This window comes from Thunnus thynnus, chromosome 9 (genome assembly GCF_963924715.1).
Source record: "Thunnus thynnus chromosome 9, fThuThy2.1, whole genome shotgun sequence".
Taxonomy (NCBI): Eukaryota; Metazoa; Chordata; class Actinopteri; order Scombriformes; family Scombridae; genus Thunnus; species Thunnus thynnus.
The window spans coordinates 34,780,621-34,806,650 of NC_089525.1; the positions used below are offsets into that span (position 1 = coordinate 34,780,621).

At 39.8% G+C, this 26,030-nt stretch overlaps 2 protein-coding genes and 1 long non-coding RNA gene across 12 annotated transcripts in view; 2 read left to right on the forward strand and 1 right to left on the reverse strand.

Moving 5' to 3' along the window:
• Positions 1–26,030, forward strand: part of LOC137188661 (NLR family CARD domain-containing protein 3-like) — a 100,474-nt gene that overhangs the window by 59,534 nt on the left and 14,910 nt on the right. For 8 of the 10 annotated variants that reach the window (XM_067598259.1, XM_067598257.1, XM_067598258.1 and 5 more), the window contains 2 exons: positions 18,667–18,840; positions 19,681–19,854. In XM_067598259.1, coding sequence (XP_067454360.1) covers positions 18,667–18,840; positions 19,681–19,854 — 348 coding nt within the window. Of the gene's footprint in view, positions 1–5,297; positions 5,345–18,666; positions 18,841–19,680; positions 19,855–26,030 lie in introns of all 10 variants that reach the window. The other 2 variants (XM_067598264.1, XM_067598260.1) reach the window with 1 other exon arrangement.
• Positions 9,360–26,030, forward strand: part of LOC137188666 (NLR family CARD domain-containing protein 3-like) — a 59,971-nt gene continuing 43,300 nt past the window's right edge. Inside the window, exon 1 of the mRNA XM_067598275.1 lies at positions 9,360–9,445. The gene's annotated coding sequence lies outside the window, so the exon portion shown is untranslated. The remainder of the gene's footprint in view (positions 9,446–26,030) is intronic.
• Positions 23,836–25,821, reverse strand: LOC137188668 (uncharacterized). The gene is made up of 5 exons (XR_010929467.1): positions 25,506–25,821; positions 25,084–25,118; positions 24,364–24,503; positions 24,235–24,278; positions 23,836–23,964 (listed from the first exon to the last, which is right to left on the reverse strand). It is a non-coding gene; the product is annotated as an uncharacterized lncRNA (long non-coding RNA).

Consider the following 26,030-nt stretch of genomic DNA (forward strand, 5'->3'; position numbering starts at 1 on the left):
GGATTAGTATCCTCCTCCTCTTTGCTGTTCGCTTATGGCTCTGTAGACTCATTTGTTCTGAGCTTGGTTGTGTTGGCTTATGGCGATATATCGCATTATTAATTAATCAATATTACAGAGAGGTTGTACTTCAGTGATGCGGTCAGGCGCCTCGTTCCTGACCGCATCACTGTCGTGAGTCAACCAGCCAACTGGAGCTAATGCTTTCTAGAGATCGTGGCTTTTCCCAAACTGAATAAATACCCCACATATAAACACAAAACTGCTTTGCTAGATCAATCTCGTTGTAACTAAGATATCCGTTGAAAAAATATTTTTTCCATGAATATATATATAATTATTATATATATATATATATACACACATACATATGCACATAAATATATGTGTCTGTGTGTGTGTATGTGTGTGTGTATATGTGTGTACATGTGTGTGTGTATGTGTGTGTGTGTATATATGTGTGTGTGTGTGTATATGTGTGTGTATGCGTGTGTGTGTGTGTACGTGTGTATATGTGTGTGTGTGTGTGTGTGTATGTGTGTGTGTGTTTAGAGTGTGTGTATATGTGTCTGTGTGGAAATGATGATGATAATAATAATAATAATCCTACTTAAGTAAAAGTAAATAAGTAATTACTTTTAAATGTACTTGAAATATTAAAAGTAAAAGTAGTCACACAATGGGTTGTCTCTTAATGTCCAGGCCTGTATTTCAATAAAAACCATAGTATGGGGCTGCGTTACCCTGTTAGGTAACATATAATCTACAGAATTATAAATTAGAGCGTGAAATGTATCACAGAGGGTAAGCATAAGTACGCTAACCTTTACAATAAACAGAAGTTGTTGCTGGTAAGTATTACTAATGGCATCTGCAGAGGTATGAGAATTACTAGTAGTAACATCTGTATTTTCTAATATCAGAACCAATAAAGAAGACGGTTATATCTTCAAATCTGGTTAAATTCTGGTGTTATATACTCCGATACAGACAGTAGATGGCGGTGTGGCTTTCAGTCTGTCTGGAAAACCAACGAAGGAGAGGAGTGATGTTTAACGTTGTGGGCTCAGACTGACCACAACTTTCTCTGCTAAAGAGCTCAGAAGAAAATACACAGCAGTGTTTCACATGAACTGACTGGACAGTGCTGGTCTGTAAACTCACAGCCCCCCCACCAACACTCTTGGAACCGATCCATATTAAACGTGAACCTTGTAATCGTGACCGCTACACGGCTAATGTAAAACAAAGAGCTTATGCCTGCGGTAAATTACGTTCATTAAAGTGTTTGTTTTTACCACCGACAGGTTCAGATTGTTGTTATAAGTGTGTGACAACATTATGAAGGATTCATATAGAGACAGAGCTGCTGTTAAAGGGTCAGATCGTTTCTGTTAAACCAGAGAAAGTTTAACCAGACTCCACTGAACATGTTCAATTATCTGCAAAGACAAGACTAATTTGACCTGCACTATCTAGGCAATGTGCAAGTGCAAACTTGTCCATTAATACTAATTTCACAACCTAGAAAAGCTAAACCCTATATTACATTGTAAATGAAGTCCAGCTAGCATGTGTGACAAGCTAACCTAACTTACCACCTTACCTTCCCATGGAAGTTAGCTAAATAATGAAAGCACCGTTGTCTTTTCTGGCGACTGCTGTATATTAACATGTACTTCACTAGATTAGAGCGTTCATAACATGATGTCAGTAAACTAAACTAATATAACCTTGGCTAACATGTATAAGCCCGAGAAAATAACTTAGTATAGCAAGAGCTCTGCTCACCTCAATGTGTTTCTTTAGATTTGAAGGTGAATTTTTGAAAGCCAGTAGTTCTTTTCTTTGAGGCAGACAGTTGATTCCTGGAGCTTATATATTTAAACATTTCCTTCAAATAGGGCCAAGGGTGGCTGGACTCAGGGGGCTCAGTCTCTGGGTCCATATTGAATGTTCAAATCACAACTGCTGCTTCCAAATGCACGCTCTGCTGTCATTGGAGGCCGGGATAGCAGCACCTGATTGGTTTAAAGCTCCGAGGCATTTTGATGACTGATCAATCATAAAATGTAACGAGGTGCATTTTAGAAATGTACTGGAGTAGAAAGTACAGATAATAGCTGCAAAATGTAATGGAGTAAAAGTCAAAAGTATGCTCTATATTTTTTACTTAAGTAAAGTACAGATACGTGAAAAATGTACTTAAGTACATAAATGAAGTATTTGTACTGCGTTACATTCCAGCACTGTCCACGGGAGATATCAGCGTTTATCCTCTGGATGGTGTCAGGATGGAAGTCTCTTCATGGGAGGATGGTGGAGATAATGATCTTGGAAGAGGGGAAGGTCTGTGTAGCTCTCTGTGCTACTCTCTTCATAGACTCTGCTACCCTCCCCTGCTGTAGTCTCAGGTCATTACTACCTGTGTGGATGATAATGTGGCTAGGTTGACCCAAGGTGGACTCAGTGAGCAGCTGGAGGGCGTTATCAGTCCTGGAGCACCAGAATTTATTAACTTTGTGAGCAGGAAAAAGCTGGTCCTCTTTAACACGTTTCCCATTTGAGTCTATTAGGATCACAATGTCAGCATCACTGGTTATCTTTACCTCTCCAGATGTTTTGCTAGGCCTGCTGGTAGTGGCCTCCCTTTGTGAGTCTGTGGTAGAGAGGGTGGGGGTGGGCGTTACTGCAGGTCGTTGTGATGACCTGGTGTCAGTCGGGGTGGAGGTGGAGGTAGAGGGCTGTGGTTCAGAGTGAGGGGAGCTGTTGGTGGTGATGGAGGGTTCTCGTTGGTTTGCTCTGAGACTCTGCAGCTGCTCCTTCAGGCTGAGGATGGTTTGCTCTCTCAGGAGCAGTTCCTCTCTCATAGCAGTGAGTTTTCTCCCTGTAGCCTGTCTGTCCTGCTGCAGCTCCTGGACCTCTCCTCTCAGCTCCTGCAGGGAGGTCTTCAACTCATTCCTCATCTGGCTGTATTGGTCTTTGAGCTGCTGTGTGGACTCAGTGGATGTCTGGTTGGAGAGCAGCAGCTCCTTCACTTCCACGAGCTCTACTTCCTGCAGGGACAAACACTCTCTCTCTCTCTCTCTCTCTCTCTCTCTCTTCCTCTGTATATGTGTGCAGACCTGCTAGAAGCCACTTTGTTGTTAAAAGTGTTTTGTGGATCCAGAACATGTTAAAAACACATCAGTATCAAGGTCAAGTACTGTAGTTTTCCTGGTATGTAGCCTGTCTATTGAAGTAGTTGGTGCCCCTCCAGTTTTTTACATATGAAAACGCTGCTGAACGTTGCTGAAGCATATTTACACAAACTATACAATCATAGCAAACACATAAATAAATAAACAATAACAATACAAGAGAGCATGGAGAACAATAGGGGCTATGGAAGGTAGGTAAGAGTAACATAAGATATAAACATACAATAAATGAATTATTAATGAATAAACATGAATTATTATCCATGTGGGTCTAACAGAGCTGTGGAGCTCATGGCAGCTGCTACAGATCTTGCTGCCAGTCTACAGCAGTCCTCCCTCTCTCCCAGCAGGACTGGAAGTCTCTCCCACTCACTTACATAGAGGAACTCTGGGAATATTTGTATTATTTCTGTAAAATATTGGTCTGAAATACTTTGATGTTGGTTGCAGTGAGTTAAGAAGTGCAGCTCTCTGGTCACAGTAAGAACACAACGTCTCCTCTCTGTGCAGCAGGTCTGTCTGTGTCTTCTTCCACTGCCGGGTTGTGTTCAGTCAGTCTGTGCTTAGTCAGTGTTCTTCTCAGTTTTCTATCAGACGCTGTGGTCAGGTAGGATGTCACAGTGTCTCTCTGTTCAGGGTTACGTATGTTTCCATTTTGTTCTGGGATTTTGTTAGTTCTGTCCAGTAATCTCTGTGTTTTTATTTTTCTTTCATCATAATTTGGTTTGGTCTAATTTTCTGAGTGCATGTGTCCTGAAGCTGAGGTGGTCCTGGTGTAAAGACCTGAGTGGTTGATGTCTCTCTCTCTCTCTCTCTCTCTCTCTCTCTCTCTCTCTCTCTCTCTCTCTCTCTCTCTCTGTACACCGTTAGTAGAAAAGATTACACCATAACTACGGAGTAATTACACTGTACGTTTCAGGTTGTAATCTAAAGCGTTACCAGAAAAAGTGTCATTGTCAACATGATTTGACTTTGAGACGCCTGTTTCTGATTGGCTGAATGTAGCTGCTGTTCATGTGTGGCTCACCTGTACTCAGGTGATTGGCAGTTGTGTTGCCTAGCAACAGCAAAGCACCTCAGTGTGATCAGGATCAGTGATGTCGTAGGGCTGCTCGATTAATCAAGTTTTATTTTGTCTTCCAACGATTATGAAAACAAGATAATCGAGATAAATCGATTATTCTGCCACATTCTGCTTCACAATGATGCTCTGGTTTTGTCTTGTGTTATAAATCCAGCGCAGTGAGACAGACAGAGCGGAGTCTTCCTCACAGCATGAATGTGTCTGAATTTAACAGTCAAATGTCATAACATTGTGAGACCTATGAGATATGTTGCCAAGACAACTTAAATATAAACTTATATTATTAAAAGTTTGGTTTTGCCTCCGCTGTTAAGACTCTGTTATGACTCTGAAAAGTCTGACGGTTTTCTCTCAGGTAACGTTACATCCAGCACTGACACAGTGAAACAAACGGATCAGCCCGGAGCTCCACGGTTAAATAACATGTAATTGATCAGTAGGAGGTTTAATTTTCCCCGTAGGGCCCCGGTGAGAGGCGGCTCAGGGAGACGGCGGCAGGTGGAGGTGGTGGAGCTGCAGCTGCAGGCTGCCCGCATGGCTGCATTCAATTACCAACAGCAAGGATATTAGTTTTATTTTATTATTGTTGCTTATATGCTCAGTTCACAAAGTGTGTGAAGAGTTCATTCTGCTGACTAAAATACATTTGTTGGATCATAGTTAGTGTTTTTGTGCTTTATTGCTGTTTAAATGTAGGATATTATATGGCTATTTAAACATATGTCCGCTAGTTGTTCTATATGGCCGGAATTCTGGAATATTAACGGACATGTTGGCCGTCAGAAAAGTCTAGCGTCTAACCCTGGTCTGCATCTGTTATTGTTCAAGGAAATCCACCGTTAAAAAGACAAGTTGTTTTTTTTAAATAGATGCACAATGTTTCCAAAGTCAACGAGTAATCGTGTTAAATAATGGTGATTATGGTTTTTGCCATAATGGAGCAGCAGTAATATCATGTCCATGTTTGCATGCTGAAAGAGAACGTGCTGCTCTGACCCCCCTCCTCCTTTCAGGCTGCAGCCTGCTGGAGTCCAATGGTTGACACCAGGTCTGAGGAAGTGTAAGTGTGTTTTTCATTTCATTCATCAAAACAAAGCAAACTTCAAACTGTGACATCACTCATTCACATCCTACTGAGGATGAAGATGATGTCATCATCAAACAGATGATCGATCAATAACTGCAGCTGTATTGTGTCTCGTTCTCTCCATCAGATTTCTGTCAACTCACACTGGATCCAAACACAGCACACAGAGACCTCAAACTGTCTGACAACAACAGGAAGGTGACACGTGTGAAGGAGGATCAGTCATATCCTGATCATCCAGACAGATTTGATGACTGGCTTCAGCTGCTGTGTAGAAATGATCTGACTGGTCGCTGTTACTGGGAGGTCGAGTGGAGAGGAGACATTGATATATCAGTGACTTACAGAGGAATCAGAAGGAAAGGAGACAGTAAAGACTGTGTGTTTGGATTTAATGATCAGTCCTGGAGTCTTTTCTGCTCTGATGGTGGTTACTCTGTCTATCACAATAACAGACAAACATTCATCTCCTCCTCCTCCTCCTCCTCCTCCTCCTCCTCTGTCTCTAACAGAGTAGCAGTGTATGTGGACTGTCCTGCTGGCACTCTGTCCTTCTACAGAGTCTCCTCTGACACACTGATCCACCTCCACACCTTCAACACCACATTCACTCAGCCTCTGTGTGCTGGGTTTGGGTTCTGCTGGTCTGGTTCGTCAGTGTCTCTGTGTGGTCTGTAGGAGGAAGAGTCTCAGTCTCAGTCTGTGCAGGATCACACACAGCTGATGGTATTTAGTACCAACATGATCTCTCACTGCTTGTAAATGTAAACATGGTTTCCACATGATTGACAGTTTGTTTGTAAAATGAATCAAATGATAAACTGAGTCCAGTTGTTGTTTGTTTTCTGACAGAGATACGATGATAAATGCTGATGAATATTAGCGCCCTCAACTACAACACCATCCTGCACTGTTCAGGAGTTTGTGAAATGATGTTCAGAAATCATTCAAAGCCTTTTGGCTCTTTGTACATCCATGAAGATGTTTGTGAATGTGTATTTGTAAATGATGATGATGTCTGAATAAAATGTGTAAATGTCAGTAGATTCAAAGCTAAAAACTATGTGAACCTCAGCACTCAAGTTCCCACACATATAAGTTACAGCTGCTCATTTTCTCAGCTGGTCTCAGACCTCTCAGGAGGTTTTATTCACTTCAGTTTGGGACTCTTCATTCATATCATATCTTTCACCAAACTGCAATTTTTCCTTCTTTTTATTGAGTTTTGTCTTATTTCTATCTACTATGTTTCTATTTAATTCTTTTAAATTCCTATTTAAATAACTTATAAATGGATTTTTTTTAAATTCCTGGCAGTGTGGAGGACATTTAGAAACATTTAGTCCTTCATGTTAATAAAATGTACAAAATATAGTCACGTCACAACCAGTTTGGAGCCAGTCGTGGTCCAGTATGCGACTTACACAAGTGTGATGTGGAAACTTGAAGCCTCCAGAGCACAAACACCGAGAATGGACTTTACAGTGAAGCAGTTCAACTCTGCAAACTAAACATATTTAAATATTTACACATTCTGGATGTTTAATGAAGGATGAGATGTCATTTGAAGAACTTTTAACTAATAAATTAATCTTTTTTCACGGAAAACCGACATCAGACACACATTATTATTCCAAGCAGAGTATTTTTATATTCTTAAAACATGTGCGGAGGATCTTTAAAGTTCAGACAGTCTGTGACGACACAACTGACCTCAGTTAAAGTCCGTTTTGATTTTTTACATCGACTGTAAAACTTTTTTGGATTTTTGTCAGAGTGACTCAAAAATGATGAGTTCTGATGGTGTTTATTGATCAGATTGATCGATTGGATTCATGTTCTACAGACACACTGTGAGATACATAATCAAAGTCTAAAAATACATCAAAGGAACTTTACAACATATCTGATATACTGTGTAAACTTTGTAAATGTGCAGCACATAAGATAGATGATGTGGTTCAGTCAAACTGCTGATGTGAGAGTGGAAGAACAAACTGGTTTTAATGGTTTTAATGGTGACACGCTGTAAAGAGACAGTTTGATTTCTGATGGTGAATGAAAAGACTTTGTTGTCATTGTGTTGTAAATATAAATATGTTTAATAAGTGATTCTCTTCACAGCAACACTGTCTCTGTATTTGAACACTGGTGGAGTTTATTGATCCACAGAGAGCTGCTGAGGCTCAGTGACACCACTGGATCTGATTATTTCAAACATCTTCATTTCTTTTTAAAGCCTAAATGTTCCTGTTTTCATGTTTTAAAGTGTGAGTGAAGCAAACAGCTCCTCCTCTGACAGGATGTGATGCTGTGAGTGAACAGCAGGTGGCAGCAGACGCTCATGTTTCTGTTCCTCCAACACTTCAGTTTCACACAGTTTATATGTTCAGAGGTGGAAGAAATAAAACGCATCCTTTACTTTAGTAAAAGTAGTAAAACTACCATCAAATACTCCTTTACAAGTAAAAGTCCTGCATTCAACAATATATTGAAGCTCTGAGAAATAAAATGTAGTGAATCATGAAACAGTTGAGTGTTTCTCTCTGACATGTGGAGGAAAAGAAGAAGGTGTGTCCACCAGTCCTCCCATAACACAGTCTAACTGGTCCCAGTATGAATCTAACAGTGGACAGACTGGTTTGATGATGGTGTGTGTATATTCAGTATCTATATGTTGTACATTATTCTATAAAGCTGTTTCTCTCCTGATTGTTCTGGAAACTTTCATGTACATGAAGGATGATATTAAAATATATTTTGCTTTCATAATCTGCTTTTCTCTTGTTTGTCTCTTTGTGAGTCAAATCAGTTTTATTTATATCACCCAATATCACAAATTAGCCTCAGGAGGCTTTACAGTCTGTACAGCAACACAACATCCTGTCCTTAGACCCTCATTTAAGGAAAAACTCCCTAAAAACATTTAATGGGGAAAAACTGGAAGAAACTTCAGGAAGAGCAACAGGACGGACAGACATACATTAGATGTTGTGTGAACAGAACAGAACCAGAAATACAAATTACAGAATACAGAATGGAACAGGATAACAAAATTATATTGGATTTATAATATATATGAAGAATGTGATATACGAAGAGGATGAAGAGCAGCTTCCAGGTGCCACCAGAGCAGAATAGGACCTGAACCACACGACCGTCATCACCATGGAGACCTGGCAGGAAGACAGACTACACATGCGCACAGAGGAGACTCACATTACACCATCACATACACGAGAGAAGAGACAAGAAAAGACATTATTCACACAGGAGAGAGAAGGATAAAAACATCACTCAGAGAGAGAGGCACGCGGTGAGGCTGAACTCCTGCAGGATGGAGAACCAGATCCAAAACCTCAAGAAATGGCAGCGACAGCAGGGAAGCAGAGCAGGTCCAGGATGGGTTCTGGTCCAGCAAGAGATGGTTTAGAGACGTGGTGAGAGGACAGGAGGAGAGAAGAGAGAGGAGCTCACAGCTTGGACGCTCATGAGTTTGTGGAACAAACAGAAGCTTAGAGAGATGCAATGTTTATCAGGACAGTTACAATAATCAATAATCTGATCAGCAGGATGACACTTAGTAAATTCACTGAGACAGAAACCGACCTGCCGCACAGTACAAGCTCATGAAGGACTCAATTAAAGGAAACTAATTGAAGGTTAAGGCACAAAGATGAGTTTTAAGTTTAGTGAGGACCAACCTGACTTTCACACATTTTCCTCTTCTGTCCTCATTTCTTCTTCGTGCTGTTTGAAGGTTCAGACACTTTCTGAATAAAACTGACGTTTGCTCACTTTCACAGAAAAAGTAATTTTCATAAACTGTAAATGAGTTAAAATGTTTTAAAATAAGGAAATAACAGCAAACTACTCAGAACTCACATGATGGAACATTTAAAAACATCAGCACTAAATTATCTATAACTGTTGATATTTTTATGATGTAGAAACATTAAAAACAGCCTTTGATCTGTTAGTGAAACCACATCCTGTCTCTGTGGTTATTTCCTGTTGAAGTTTACTTCCTCATTCTGTTCTCCTCGTGTCGCAGCTTCTTTTCTCCGTCTAAAGGTATTTATTGTAACTTTATTGTGTTTGTATTGTGACAGTTTTCACTGTTTGACTCTTGAATGACTCTTTGTTCATCTTGTTAGTTTAGTTCCAGTAGAAACAGCAGAAATCTGTAGTTCAGAACTCTACTAACAGTCAACACAAATCAACACGGTGGAAGTTTTCCTCCATTTTAGTGACACTGTTCAAAGTGTCCAATAACAGCTGACAGTACTGAGTCAGTGTTCACAGATCAATAACTTCCAACATTTGTCTTCTTTGTGGAGAAAAACAACAAGCTGCTCTGTCTGTATTAGTGACAGCTTCAAGTTCAAATAACTTTATTTGCTATTTACAAGAAGAAGAAACACAGAGAACACATGTGGGTCACATGCTGAGTAAAAATAGAGTTACAGTCCATAAAAAGTACAAACATAGAAGTAAAAACAGGTAAAAATATCTTAATCTACAACATACAGAGTGTGTGTGGCAGCGGTGGAGGAAGGGGTTAAATCTGTCCGGAGCTTTCAGACTCTGTGTGACGCTGATAGATGTGTAATGTAGCTCCTTTCCTCTGACTTTAATGAACAGCTGTGGCTGTCACACAGCAGCAGCATCCATACCTGTGTCTCCAGACTGGGAGACAGCGGTAACTTCATCAACTATTTAAACTTCCTGATGTGTGTTGAGATCTTACGATAGAATTATTAACTTAAAGGCTTTTCTGTACAGAAAACAGGTGACCTGTTACACACAGATTCCAAGTTTATACAGTGAAATCATTGGGAGCAAAGCGGCCGTGCTCAGGATGAGTCCAGCACCATCAAAGCCCCCCCACCTTTACAGTCTCAGGTTGATGTTCTAACCAACGTCTCTCTAAACTGTCCTCTGACTGCAACCAGCGAAAGGCTCATCTGAGTCTCCTTCAGTTATTACAGTTCACTCACAGCAAGAAGCTCAGTGAGGCTCTGCAGACTGTTCTGCCCTGAGTTTGGCTAGAAGACTAAATCTATGTGATGAGGATTTATACAGTCTGTCAATGTTTGACTTTAGCTGTTCCAGGTTCTTTATTCCAAAGGTCAGCGCTGTGCTGGGATCATATTTCTTTAAAGTCACTTCTGGTTAAAGATGAATTCAGAGTTGAGACTGTTTGTGAAGCAACTGACATTTGAAATCTTCCTGCTGTGAGTTACATGTTTGTTCTTCCTACGTTTGGTTTCCTGGTTGAAGCTGCTGATTAATTTCACCTTCACTCATCAGCTTGATGAAAATGATTTTCAGCATCTAAAGGTAACGTAAGCAACAGGTTTCATCATGTTTGTGTCAGCGGGGGTTAAAATGATGTGACACCAGTAGAGATGGTGCTAGTAGTGATTTATTATGTTGCTTTGTTGAATACTGGTGGAAGGTTTGAAACCTTGTTAATCCTCTTTGACTCTAATTAGCTTTGCTAACAAGATGCTGTTTAGACAACAGAAACATCAGAGGAAACTCTGGAAAAGCTTCATTAGTCAAAATTCAGCCTGTTGACACACTAAGTGACCAGAAAAATAGAAACACCTGAATAATACAACAGTGATGCAATAAGTGTTACGTTTTGTTGAGGTTCATTGGTTCTGTGGTTGTTTTGGACTTAATCATTTTGAAAGATGTTTCCAATATTTAGTCGACCTCATTTTCATATATAGAGGAGAGAAACATATTACAAACACCTGGACAATATAAGACAATCCAGTACAGTTGTTAAACAAGCCAGCAGCACTTGGACTATTGTCCTCACTAAGTGTTTAGTTACACAACACACTTCCAGTAAAGGTTGAAGAATAGTGACATCACTAACCTCACAAATGACCTTCAATCTACTTGTTTCAACAACTGTTGTATTTGACTGCAGTTGAGTTTCCTCCATCACTGGGTGTATTTCACAGCATCAGAGACAATAATGCAGGTCTTAATGAATGTTACCCCTGTGCCACACATTGTTCCACGTCTGCACTATTTTAACACTAATTCCAACAGTCAACCTTTCACTGTCTGTTGTTACTCTGAAAAATTACCTGCATATAACATGTAATATGTGCATCAATAATAATAAATTAGACTCAAATAAATACACAGCTGACACTGAGTGTTAAAGGCTCAATGTATGATGATGCTGCTTTTCATAAATGAATGAAATAGATTATTAATAATATGCTGTTTAGTTGTGCTTAATGTTGAGCAGTAAAAGTAAACCATGTTTTAATAGATGTTCTGCAGTGAATTTATTGTTCATCAAACAGTAAAATGTGCTGCAGTTATATTAGGAACACTGTCACTAGCTAGCAAGTCAACAACAGCTCACCAACCTGACAGATACACATTTTATCAGCTTTCAACACGTCACTAACTGCACTTAAACACAGTCATGTGATTATGTTCTGACAGTTTGACATCAAATGAACTCAAACGGTTTCAAACAGTCTTGAGTTTGTTTGTGTAAAACATTTTATTCATTGTCAGAGAAGTTTAGTGTCAGTATGAAGGGTCGCCCCATTCAGTCACCTTTATACTGGTGCATGTTTTAATAACCAGTATCATGCTGGCAGTGAGGGAGACTTTGTTTCACAGGTGGTATGGTTAGTGATTAACAGGTAATAAAAAGTCATAAAATAATAAACTCTGAAATCTTTCTAAACTATATCACAGACAAACTGTTGAAAACATCTTTTCATTGATGATATTCAGTATTTTAACCAAGCTAAGAGCTGCAGCAATAGAAACTAAAGTTTATGTTGCTGCCAAACCTTCATTCAGTATCTTTATACTATATCAATATAAAATCAATGTCACATTATTGAGTCAGACAGTTTGTACTCTCTTATTCTGCCTGTTTTAATCTTTACTGTAGATGATGATGGTAATGTGCAACATCAATGTTCAATACTCCATAAATTTAACCATTAATCATGGAAATGTCTGTCCTTCAATCCTTACAATTTGTAAAAGTATAAATTCAAAGTAAATAAGTTAAAAGTGTCATTCAGTACAATCTCTAATTAAAACAGCAAGAAGTACAAATGACTCCATAGAAAACCAGAGTCCTCAGACTGATGATGAAGGACTGATGAAGGAGAATCAGCAGCAGTTTCTCTCTCTGTGTTTCCTCTGCAGGTGAAGCTACAAAGACTCTGTGACTGGATGTGGATCTGAATTCACCTGGTGAGTATTTTTATTTCTTCTGCCACACAGCTGACTCCACCAGCAGCTCATCTCCATTAAATGTGTTCTATAGTGGTAAATGAAAAGCCAACAGAGAACTGGAACCTTCTGAAAGTAAAACATTAAACATTAAACCTCAGTGGAAATGAAGAATAATGTCTTACTTTGCTGCCATCTGGTGGTTGAATCAAGAATGACGCCGTTGTAACTGCAGTGCTGGTGTGATGTGCAGCTTGTTGTAATGAATGAGCTTGTTGTTGTGTTTGTGTGAAGGTGTTTCTCTGCTATGGATCAGTGTGAGGACAGAGAGGAGGGAGTCCCTCCCTCTAAAAGCTTTCTGTGTGGGGAACATGACAGCCAGACCAAAGCTCAGAGGTGAGATGAGGATCTCTAACTGTCCATCACTGTTCTCCACTCACATCACTCCACCATCATTATTCACACTCAGAGCTCTGTGTGTGTTGTGTTGAAGAACAAAGAAGCAGCACAGACCAGACTCTGCTGGACCTGGACCTGGACCTGGACCTGGACCTGGACCTGGACCTGGACCCAGCTGTGTTTCCATGAAGAGTGACTGGTCCATGGATAAAGATATACATTTTAAATCTGGACAACCTGCTGATGGAAGGTCAGAATGTAAAGCTGCAAAGACTGAACAGACTTTTCATTTCTATCCAACATGCACATTTATCAGAGCTGTTGTTGTTTCAGGATCCAGCAGCAGAGACCAGACTCTCCTGGACCTGAACCCAGCTGTCTGTCCTTAAAGAGCGACCGGTCAAAGGGACATTTGATTCATTTTAAAGAAGGACATCCATCTGCTGATCAGATGTAAGCTGTAACTGACAGTAAATGTCGGGTTATTCTAGAAAAGAACTGGTTTGTGTGACGTGTTGTCCGACCACATCAGTGAAAAGCCGGCCGTCATAGAGAGGGAGGAGACGTGATAATCATTTAAATATGGAGATAACAGATCACATGTTCAGACAGTCTCTCCTGGAAGACATTCATGGTGTTGCACTCAGTTGTTCATATGTGAAGTGACATAATATGATTTATTTATACATTACAGACATAAAAAACATGTTAAAGTGAAAACATTTATTTCCAACATGGTCCCAAGATGTTAAAAGACAAAACACAAGACATACAACATAAAACTGAATCACCACAAATTAAATAAAATAAACGCCCACATCAAAATACAAAGTACAACAAAGACGATTTGATGGCTGACGTAAAAATGGAATTGCAGATTTCATTATAAACCTGTGACCATGTTCCATAAATAAGTCCTGACCTGACTTCTATAAGCTCCTCTCATTTTTAACAGCTGGATGTGTAACAGGAGGCTGTTCCACAACACGGCAGCAGCTTAAAAAAGGAACTTCTGGCTACATTATTCACTGGAGGGACTTTATATGAACACACACTGGCCCTGGTGTTATAGCCATGCTGAGTATGTTCCATTGTTATCTGTGAAGTATTGAGGAGCAAACCCACTGATGATGTTGAACATATGATGCAGCTTCTGTTGTTCTACTCTGAGCTGTACTGGCAGCAGTCCTACACTTCTGAATTCATCACCAACATGAGTTAAAGAGGATACATTTAATAAATACTGAATAATATTATTTTGCATCACCTGCAGTTTGTTCCTAAATGTAGATGTCAAACCACTGAACCAATCAGAACAGGCAGAATCAAACTGACGCTGTACCAATGAGGACATGAGAAGTTTCTTAACAGAAAAGTTAAAAAGAGCCTTAGTCTGTGAAACAGGAACTTAAGTTTGCTGCCACTCTTAGATAATATTTTATCAACAACAGATTCACGGGACAGTGACTGGCCCAATATTATTCCTAAGTATTAGACATAATATAATAAAATTTCAGTTCCATTACAAAAGATTTTCAGTGTATTTGTTCTTGACGTCTTTGTTCCAAACAGGATTGACTGGGTTTTACCCAAATGTATTGAAAGCTTGTTATCTATGAGCCACTCTCTCACACTTTCTGATAAATTACTAAGAGTTGTGAATTTCACTGACATCATTCCCAGATACCAGTAATGCAGAATCATCAGCATACAGCAGCAGCTTGCATGTCACAGCAGCTGTCGTATCATTTATATACATAAGAAATAGGCCTTAAAATAGAACCATGCAGCACCAGACATGTAATATCCTGAGGTTCTGATAGAACCACTTCAACATCACAGACTTGAGTTCTTCCTGTCATGTAAGAAATAAACCATTTTACAGCAGTATGTCCAAACGCCATGCACTGTAACTTTGACAACATTACAGAACGATTCACTGTGTCAAAAGCTTTCTGCAAGTCAGCATAATTTCCTTCATCAAGGTTTTGACTAATAAAATCAAACAAATGAATAAGACAGATGTCAGTAGAGTCTGCTGCTGTAAAACCAGACTGAAGCTCATACAACAAACTGTGTCTGACTAAATACTCCTCAACCTGCTCAAACACAAGACATTCAAAAACCTCAGACATGACTCCTGCCTACTTTCTCATTTACACACACTTGAATGTCATTTTCATACTGGGAGCTGCCCAGTTCAACCCGTCTGATACAAGCAGACACTGAACACTTCCATTGGAGCAGCTGGAGGGTGTAGCTGCCTTGCTTCAGGGCACTTCAGCGGTGTACAGTGAGGGAGGGAGAGCTGTATGGAGGGTTGTTGTTCAGAGCTGTTGGGACTAAACCAAACTGACTGATGAAGCAAAACACTGAGCTGAAAGCTACAAACAGACTGAGCTGTTGATTCTCAGTGGGATCAGCAGGACTAGTAAAGCTTTATCACTACAGGGAGTCATCTGATTCTCTGTTCACATCCAAATATCACTTGATGGACCTTTAGCTTGTGTTTGTCTCTGTGTGGACAGACATAATGTGAGCTCATTCTTCATGATTCCTCCACAGAGTGGACCAGGAGAGCTCAGAGGTTCCCAGTGGTCAATCTGCCCAGCAGCATCAAACACACCTGGACTCCATATTTATGGTCTGTACATGTACAACAACTAATTTTACATCTATTCTGTTCACAACCATCTCCATGCTGCACTTTGTAGACCAGTGGATTGGCAGTCTGTTCTACATGGATCTGATATTTGCTTCATGATTTCAGTTTGATTGTGTCATTCATATAGTATTCTGTTCCAGCTGCTGGAGGAGAACATCGTCATTTTTGTGAAGAACGAGCTGAAGAAGATGCAGAAGGTTCTGAGTTCAGATTACCCAGAATGCTTAGAGAATCAGAGGGAGGGTGAGGAGGTGTTGGACAGTGAGGAGGAAGAGCAGAGGAGGAGCAGCAGAGAGGCATTTCAGAAGATCACACTGCACTTCCTGAGGAGAATGAAGCAGGAGGAGCTGGCTGACCGTCTGCAGAACAGTAAGAGGATTTATATAAAAATTTAACATGCTGACTAAATGAGACATTAATGATGGAGGAAAATATTTTTATAGTCTTTTGAAATATTTACTAATACTAATTTATTCATTGATTCTGTTTCCTGTTTGTTCATACAGAATCTCCTGATATGTTTAATCATAAACTCAAGTCTAACTTGAAGAAGAAGTTCCAGTGTGTGTTTGAGGGGATTGCTAAAGCAGGAAACCCAACCCTTCTGAATCAGATCTACACAGAGCTCTACATCACAGAGGGAGGGACTGCAGATGTCAATGATGAACATGAGGTCATACAGATTGAAACAACATCCAGGAAACAGACAGACCAGAAACAACCATTAGACAAGAAGACATCTTTAAAGCCTTACCTGGGAGAGATGAACCAATCAGAACAGTGATGACAAAGGGAGTGGCTGGCATTGGGAAAACAGTCTTAACACAGAAATTCACTCTGGACTGGGCTGAAGACAAAGCCAACCAGGACATACACTTCACATTTCCATTCACTTTCAGAGAGCTGAATGTGCTGAAAGAGAAAAAGTACAGCTTGGTGGAACTTGTTCATCACTTCTTTACTGAAACCAAAGAAGCAGGAATCTGCAGGTTTGAAGAGTTCCAGGTTGTGTTCATCTTTGATGGTCTGGATGAGTGTCGACTTCCGCTGGACTTCCACAACAATGAGATCCTGACTGATGTCACAGTGTCCACCTCAGTAGATGTGCTGCTGACAAACCTCATCAGGGGGAAACTGCTTCCCTCTGCTCGCCTCTGGATAACCACACGACCTGCAGCAGCCAATCAGATCCCTCCTGAGTGTGTTGACATGGTGACAGAGGTCAGAGGGTTCACTGACCCACAGAAGGAGGAGTACTTCAGGAAGAAATTCAGAGATGAGGAGAGGGCCAGCAGCATTGTCTCCTACATCAAGAGATCACAAAGCCTCCACATCATGTGCCACATCCCAGTCTTCTGCTGGATCACTGCTACAGTTTTGGAGGATGTGTTGAAAAGCATAGGGGGAGGAGAGCTACCCAAGACCCTGACTGAGATGTACATCCACTTCCTGGTGGTTCAGTCCAAACTGAAGAAGGTCAAGTACGATGGAGGACGTGAGACAGATCCACAGTGGAGTCCAAAGAGCAGGGAGATGATTGAGTCTCTGGGAAAACTGGCTTTTGAGCAGCTGCAGAAAGGCAACCTGATCTTCTATGAATCAGACCTGACAGATTGTGGCATTGATATCAAAGCAGCCTCAGTGTACTCAGGAATGTTCACACAGATCTTTAAAGAGGAGAGAGGGCTGTACCAGGACAAGGTGTTCTGCTTCATCCATCTGAGTGTTCAGGAGTTTCTGGCTGCTCTTCATGTCCATCTGACATTCATCAACTCTGGAGTCAATCTGCTGGCAGAAGCACAAACAACATCCCAGAAGTCTGAAACAAGAAAAGACAAATCTGCAGAGACACACTTCTACCAGAGTGCTGTGGACGAGGCCTTGCAGAGTCCAAATGGACACCTGGACTTGTTCCTCCGCTTCCTCCTGGGTTTTTCATTGCAGAACAATCAGAATATCCTCCAAGGTCTGCTGAAACAGACAGGAAGTAACTCACAGACCAATCAGGAAACAGTCGAGTACATCAAGATGAAGATCAGTGAGGATCTGTCTGCAGAGAGAAGCATCAATCTGTTCCACTGTCTGAATGAACTGAATGATCGTTCTCCAGTGGAGGAGATCCAACAGTATCTGAGTTCAGGAAGTCTCTCCACAGATAAACTGTCTCCTGCTCAGTGGTCAGCTCTGGCCTTCATCTTACTGTCATCAGAAAAAGATCTGGATGTGTTTGACCTGAGGAAATACACTGCTTCAGAGGATGCTCTTCTGAGGCTGATGCCAGTGGTGAAAGCCTCCAACAAAGCTCTGTAAGTACACAGACAGTTATTTATTGATTCATTTATTGAAAAGATATTCAAAGAGGAGAGAAATATAAATGTTTCATTAAATATTTTTTCCAATTGTTTATTGTTGTCTCTTCAGACTGAGTGGCTGTAACCTTTCAGAGAGAGGCTGTGCAGCTCTGTCCTCAGTTCTCAGCTCCCAGTCCTGTAGTCTGAGAGAGTTGGACTTGAGTAACAACAACTTTGAGGATTCAGGAGTGAAGCTACTATCTGCTGGATTGGCGAGTCCACACTGTACACTGGAAACTCTCAGGTCAGATCATGTTTGTCTCAACTGATAACTATAAATACCATACAGTTTATTCAACGTCTGTCATGTCAGTATTTCTGAATCTCCTCTTCATCAAGATTTTAAATATTACTGTGTAGAAAATCTGACATATGTTTCTCTACTTCAGCTTCATGTACTGTCCAGCACAAACAAAACATCTTTGATTAACATGAAGAAGCTTGTCATGTTTTGATACCATGTGATTTATGTTACTGAATTACTTTTTATCCTGATTAATTGATTATTAACTGTCACATCTCTGGCTGGTTTAAAACAGATCACCAAAGATCATAGCCAGTTCTTTGAAAAGATTACATATCATCAGAGTTTAGACCTATTTCAACACAAATGTTATTTGTCTTCTTGTTTATTATTGTCTCTTCAGACTGACTGACTGTAACCTCTCAGAGAGAAGCTGTGCAGCTCTGTCCTCAGTTCTCAGCTCCCAGTCCTGTAGTCTGAGAGAGCTTGATATGAGTAACAACAACTTTCAGGATTCAGGAGTGAAGCTACTGTCTGCCGGACTGGAGAGTCCACACTGTACACTGAAAACTCTCAGGTCAGGATTTAACTGTTCAACTGATCACCATTTAAACTGTAATGTATATGAGGAGATAAAAACCTGGGCTTTTCTCTATTCAAGTTATTTTCAGACCAGTTATGTGTTTATAGTTTGTGAATAACTTTCTTTTTATATATTTTTATTAGTTTTGTTCTGTCTCTGCTGTTGGAACCTGAAATACCAGAGAGGAGTTTTAAGATCCAAAAACTGAATGAAGAACTGTGTAACTGGCCTAAAGTAAAACACATAGAGACAGTTATTCAGTGAGCAGACTTTTAATAGTTATAGTTTCTTTTAATTTCAGAACATTATCTGTGCTGGAATGATAGTGATTTTTACTCACCATGGTGATATAACAGTGCATCCTAGCTGTGGTTAACCACCAATTAATTCATGTTTTGTTTCAAACAAACTTCAAACTCTGGATGATTCCTGAAACCGAATAGAGTCAGAAATATTTCCTTACTGTTTTTCCACAACATTCAGTCCTTATATGCCATATTAGTTGGGATTGTCCTGTATTCAACTGTGAGCATCTGTCACCTGCAGCTCTTCATCTAGTCAGCTCACTGTGGTTGTTTCTTCTTTCACTATTCTTTTATTTAGACCTATTTTTATGCAGTGACAAGGTAGCAGTCCCTAACATCATGTTCACTAAGGTTACAGGAAGCTGGAACAACTTCACAATAAAAGTGTTACAGTGGTTAGCCATTTGAATCGAAAAGTAGTGACTGAAAGTGTTAAGTTTAACTCTAAAGATCACAGAAACACATTGGTGATGACAGTAATAAACACATGATCTCAGATCATGTGACGTGTGTCATTTTGTGTCTGCAGTCTGTCAGGATGTCTGATCACAGAGGAAGGCTGTGCTTCTCTGGTCTCAGCTCTGAGCTCCAACCCCTCCCATCTGACAGAGCTTGATCTGAGGTACAATCATCCAGGAGCTTCAGGAGAGAAGCTGCTGTTTGCTGGACTGGAGGATCCACACTGGAGACTGGACACTCTCAGGTATGGACAGACAGGTGGACAGGTTTGTTAGTGTGAATCAGTTTAAACAGTCCTGGAATCTGTCCAGACTACAAACTGCTGAGTCTGAAAAGAAAGAGGGAAATGCTTTAGATTACAGCCCCCAACGTACAGTGTAATTACTCCATAGCTGTGTAATCTTTTGTACTAACGATGTACCAGTACAGTAGCTACCAATATATATTTATCACTGGTGGCTGGTGACTCAAAAAATGCAGAGGACAGGAGGAACATGGAATCTTACAACAAACTGCATCATACTATATCATTGCCCCCCACCCAATGAAATCAGAGGGGTGGGGGGCAATTTTATATGGCAATAAAACAATTTGCTTTCAAAAAGAAAAACCCCTGAGTTGTGAAAAGGATGCTTCTTTAAAGACATTTAGCATATACATATTGTTTCTAAACAAAGAAGTGCTCATTTTAGCCATGGAGTGGTTCTGAATGTGTCATTTTACCCACAAAGTGAAATTCAAATTTATAGTATTGTTCTATTGTGACAAGAGATTTATGTTCTCATCAAAAACAGACAACATATCACATGATTTACACGTGTTTCCTGTGTATTTTCTGAGTATACAGAAATATATAAAGTACCACAAAGCTTATAATGTGATGCAGGAACAGATCAGTGCTGAATACTAGAGAGAATGAACACTAAAAACATTCACAGATCTAAAAGTGTAGGTTCACATCAGAAATTATTAATGCATGTATCAAATACATGACTTACACACTCTTATTTATATGCAGGACATACAAAACATAATCTACAAAGCTGACATGTTAACACTTGTTATTCTAGTTACTTTAAGCTTATTACTCAATATACGACTCAGCTTAAAAATCAACTGAAGAAATTTTCATAAGCAAGCAGCCACACCTCCTGCACACTCATTCACTAATCACACAACATCAACAGGTGACTGAACATTCACTCAATTAAAGACAGGATCAATTCCAAATGAATTAGTGAGTCTAGACAGCTCACTGTAACTTCAACAAGCAAACTACCTACAGCACATTATATGATCTCTGCTGCATTCTTGTTGTTCTTGAATTACCGGGTACCTATTCTATTATTACAGAGTGTGTGCGACGTACTGAGCAATAATCTGGAAATTTGGGAAGAATTTAGAGAGAATTAATACTCGTTATTATTTAACTACTAGGTACCTGTTATGTTATTACAGGGTACAGTATGACCATAAAACTGAACAAAAATCTGGACATTCAGGGAAGATGGAGTGATGACTTCTTCAGCACTTAATAAATCTGATGTGATTTTATTTCAAAATGACCTTATTACCAATAAAACAGCCAAAACACATTGCTCCTTTTTCATTTTGGGATACTTAAAATAACTACAGGGTGAATTTGTGGGTTTACTTCAGAACAAAGGTCCAGGGGACAGTGTATTTTCATGGATGCTGTCGGCCTCTGAAGACTGTCTCAGCTGTCATTCACCTCACCAGCAAACTTCATCACTTGACGCTCGTTTATGGCATCTTGGCTCCGCCTACCATTGGCGGACAGAATTCACCCACCAAAGATGTCACTCACTTGTGTGTAAACACATGTTGAAGTCATTAAAATGTTGAAAGTTTTCTCCCTGGCAGTTGTTTTCGTCCAGCATTTGGAGTCCTCAAGGTGCAAGCTTATCCTTTCTTCAGCTCTGTGCATGGTCTCCTTTCATCCCACGAAATAAATATATAACTACAGCTAATATAAATATAGCTAAAGATAAAACATGAGGTATGAATCAGAACACATATGTATGGTTCATATACTCTCCTGATTGCAAACTGTGTAGTTAATTTAGTTTGTTCTGCCATGTTCTGAGGCAAGTAAAGCTGTTTTCATATTGTCCTCTGTAGTTACAGAGTAAGTTATGTTGGTTGTTCCCCCCTTGTTACATTTAGTTACAGGGTAATTACAGGGTGTGCAGGCTGTCATCTAAAGCACTGATAGTTCCCCCCTTGTTACATGTAATAACAGGGTAAGTACAGGGTATGCAGCAGGGCCGGACTGGGAAAATCATTCAGGCTGGGAAATAAAGCGTGAAATATAGCCCCAGTCAAGTCACTTTTTAAGTGGGGGGTCTGAGGGTCCCCACTAGGAAAATATTAGTTACAAAGACTTGATTTCCTGCATTCTGGTGAATTTTAGTGCATGTGAATAACAAACTAATGAGCCAACAACTGGTTAGTACAATGTATTGTTATGAACCTCAAATAGAACCAAAGGTGCATATCTTACGACAGAAGGACTAATTTTTAACCAATATTTATTAAATAATAAATAACTAAATAAACAACCAATATACTAACAAAATAGAAAATGTCTTGTACCTGCAGGTTGCTCTGAAGTAGTGGGCTTCTGTACTACTGTGGCACCAATGCTTCTCTCTCCACCTTCAAAAAGAAAAAAAAGCAAGAGCACAGCACAGCATATCTTTTAATGTACCAATATAATACAGTTAACAACTCTCTCTCCACCTATTCAAAGAACAGAGCAAGAGCACAATACCCTCCTCAGTTTACTGATAGACACTAACAGTTACCCATCAATGGTTAAAATAGCCCTTTAACCAACACAAACATTAAATAACACAGATCTTTAAGTTTCAACAAATTACAGTAGCCTGAATAGTGACAGAAGACGTTGTGTTGTCTTAGTAATTTCAAATTATGAGCTCAAAGCATGAACTCACTGACTGAAATTTTCACCATAATGCATTAATATTCAAATAATATTGACCACATTAACTTGACTAGATATGCCAATTATGCCATCAATGTTTTTGAGGAAATTAGAAAGGGAACTACCACTTTTATTGCTGATTGTCCAGTTTGTTTGCTGCTTTAACATTAACAAGGGACGATGACACCCCAGATAGCAAAAATGATATGGCCCAGATCCGGCCCAGAGCCTCCATAAGTTGTGGGCCAGATCTGTAAAACGGACCCGGGCCGGTGTCCTTTGGCACAACGGGCCAATAACGGCGCGGATCCGTTTTTTCACTTCTGGGCAGGCACCGGGCCAGCTCCAGAACGGATGAGATTATTTTGTAGTCATTTGTGCGAAGGTGGGCCAGATCCGGTTCAGTTCTGTACTGGATCCGGCCCAGAGCTTCCATAAGTTCTGGGCCAGATCTGTAAAATGGACCCGGGCCGGCGTCCTTTCTTATCTGGGCCGGCACTCGGCCAGCTCCAGATCGGATCACTTTCTAGCCATTTTGTTCAAATATTTGCTGTATCTGAATTAGTTCTGGAATAACCTTTATCTTTTCCATAACTAAAATCAAACTAAAAAAAAGTATCTCTGGATATAAATTTCTATATACTATAGTTGCATCATCATAACTGGTTGTTTAAAAAAAAAAAAAAAAAAAAAACAGAAATCATAAGTTACGACAGGAGACGCTGCTTTGTTGATCGTTCACTGTACACTCAGTCAAAATCTGTAATGAAGTGTACTCTACTCACGGTGGATTAACTCCAGAAAAAAGTGAATGAAGCATGACATGACATCACTTGGGTTTACCTGTGCATGTTGAGTGTAAACTGAGTAAATATAAAATAGTGTAATTATGTCATATGACAATAGCATATGGCATATAAAGAAGAGACAAAGTCCTTTTAAACCCGTAATTTAGAGTGTAACAGAAGTATAAAAACTGACCTTTGACACACCAAAGCACACTGGGAAGAACTAATGTAATTGTCAGGGACCAAGCAGTAAGGCTCAAGAACACCAGGTGTGTAGCATAAAACATTGTTATTTATTTACAATTTAATTTAATCTTAAAATTCAAATTCAAAATACAAAGATCACTAGAGAAAAGTAAAACAGCATAATGAACTCAACCGGGTTGGCAGGAATAAACAATTAACTAACAACCTTAATAGCAACAACAATACCAACATTATTCACAACCTAACTAACTGTGACCCCTACCCCCCCAAAAAAAACAAACAAAAAAAAACAACAAAACTTAAAATTTAACTGAATCCCAAACATATCCCCACCCATATGACCTCTCCCACTGCCTGCTGTCACTTCCACTTCCTCATGCCACTTCTTTTGCTGGATCCATGAAAAACAAAAAGTTACAACATAATTTAAAGCAAGCAAGAAATGACAGAATGTTAACCAAAATGTGTGCATACAAATTAGCAAACTGTCAAAAAATAAAGTGTGTGCTGTAGGAAAAACAAAAGGCTATGTGTACTGTCATTACTTAAAATGTTTGTATGTTAACGGTGCTAAAAAGAAAACCACTGACACTCAGTATCGGTGTTTAGTACGGCTGCCACAGTAATCATGAATGCAAAATATATGTAAAATATACAGTACCTTTATGAAGTCAGCCACTGCTGCTCGGCAGAATGTTGTGATGCCTATAAACAACCAATTGTGAAGTTTAAAACACAAAACATAAGTGCTGCTGCAAAAGACTAACACAATGCTTTATCTCAAATTTACCATGGTTAATGCCTCTTTAGCCTTGGCACGGTCTTTGCGGCCACCTCCCCGGTCAGATGCCAAGTTAAACCATCTGATAGCGTATGAGTCGATCTCACTGTCTGGAGCACTGCTAGCAGCTTGGTTCTTCCTTACAGCCCCTGTTGAGAGAGAATGTCCATCACCTTGTAAGACAAATAAGCTGTCAGCGACCGAAATTCTCCATTTTCCACTTAGCCATTCTAATAACCCACTGTTTTTATAGCTGTTTTAAAGGGGTGAAAAAAGTGTCCAATGGGTCAATTAAGTGATAAACAGATTATGCAACAGCTAGGGATGTCAACAGTTAATTACAGAATTTCCTGCTATGAAACCAGTGGCTATGAAGTTCAATTTTTGTTCAGTCTGTGCCAGAGCAATTCAACACAACACCACAAACAAACCGACTAACGTTACAAGTACAGAGGTGAGTAAACCTCTCTCTTAGCTAGTCACAACAACTAAATGAACAACCAAATACAATATGCTTTTCAATGGTAATACATATTGCAGCGCATTACACAACTTATTACACAGCGATCAGACAATGAATTACAGTTAATTTAAATTTTTTTTACTTTTTTACGTTACTTATCCAATAAGACTGCAAAACTTTAACTAACTTATAGCCTGGATTTGAAAATTACTGTAATGATGGGGAATTCAAAGCAGGAAAACAAACAAACAAACAAAAAAACTTACCCTACTGATCCGCGGCACTCTGGGGGAACCTGAACCTGAAATAAAGACCGGTTGTGCTGTCAAATGGTGCTGTTTCAAACTAATGTTAGCAGTTAGCCTTAAGGTTAGCCGTTAGCCTATATGCTACTGGCTACATTCCTATGAGCAGCTAACGTAACGTTAACAGACAGTAAGATGCGGATGAAAAGCAAGTTGTGGGCAACATTGGTTGTAACATCACTAATAACAAACACAGAGTTGTTTATTCATTATTAATTCTAACTAACTTAGCTAGTTAAGTAAGCTAGCCCGGCTAAAAAGCTAGCCGTTGCCGATATAATATTATTAGCAAGCTTAAATAGGAAGTCAAAACCTTCTGAAATTATATTAAGAAGCATAAAACCACTTTAAATACTGTTTTGCCACAACATTATTCGCCTTACCGTTATAAATAATTTTCCAAGGCTGGAAGAAAAGCCGCCAACGGTCTCCTGCTTCTCCTTGGTCCGGTCTGATACGACTGAACAAAAGGAAAAAGAAAAAAAAATCGCGCGCTCGTTTCCACGGTTCTGGCCCGTAACTACTTTGACTCTGCTGACTGATTGCGAGTCTAACTGACACACCCACTCGTCAGCCTGTATGCGGTCCGTATCTGGCACGGGGACGTAAAACCGGTGAGACTGTAACACGGATCTGCCGGTTTGGAGGCGGATCCGGTCCAGAGTCAGTTGCTATCTGGGACATCGGTAACATTAGCTACGTTAGCTAGCTAGCACATTTATTTACTGACTAACCTGGCAGCATTTAACCGCATCTCCTGCAAGTGCTTTTCTTTTTTTCTCCCTCTCAGCTCCACCCTTCCTCTTTTTTCCACCATCCATCTTGCTGCTCAGTCATTTAGCCTTTAAATGCACCTGCTGCCAACTACTCTCTCTCTCTTTCTCTATCTATCTATCTATTTCTCTCTG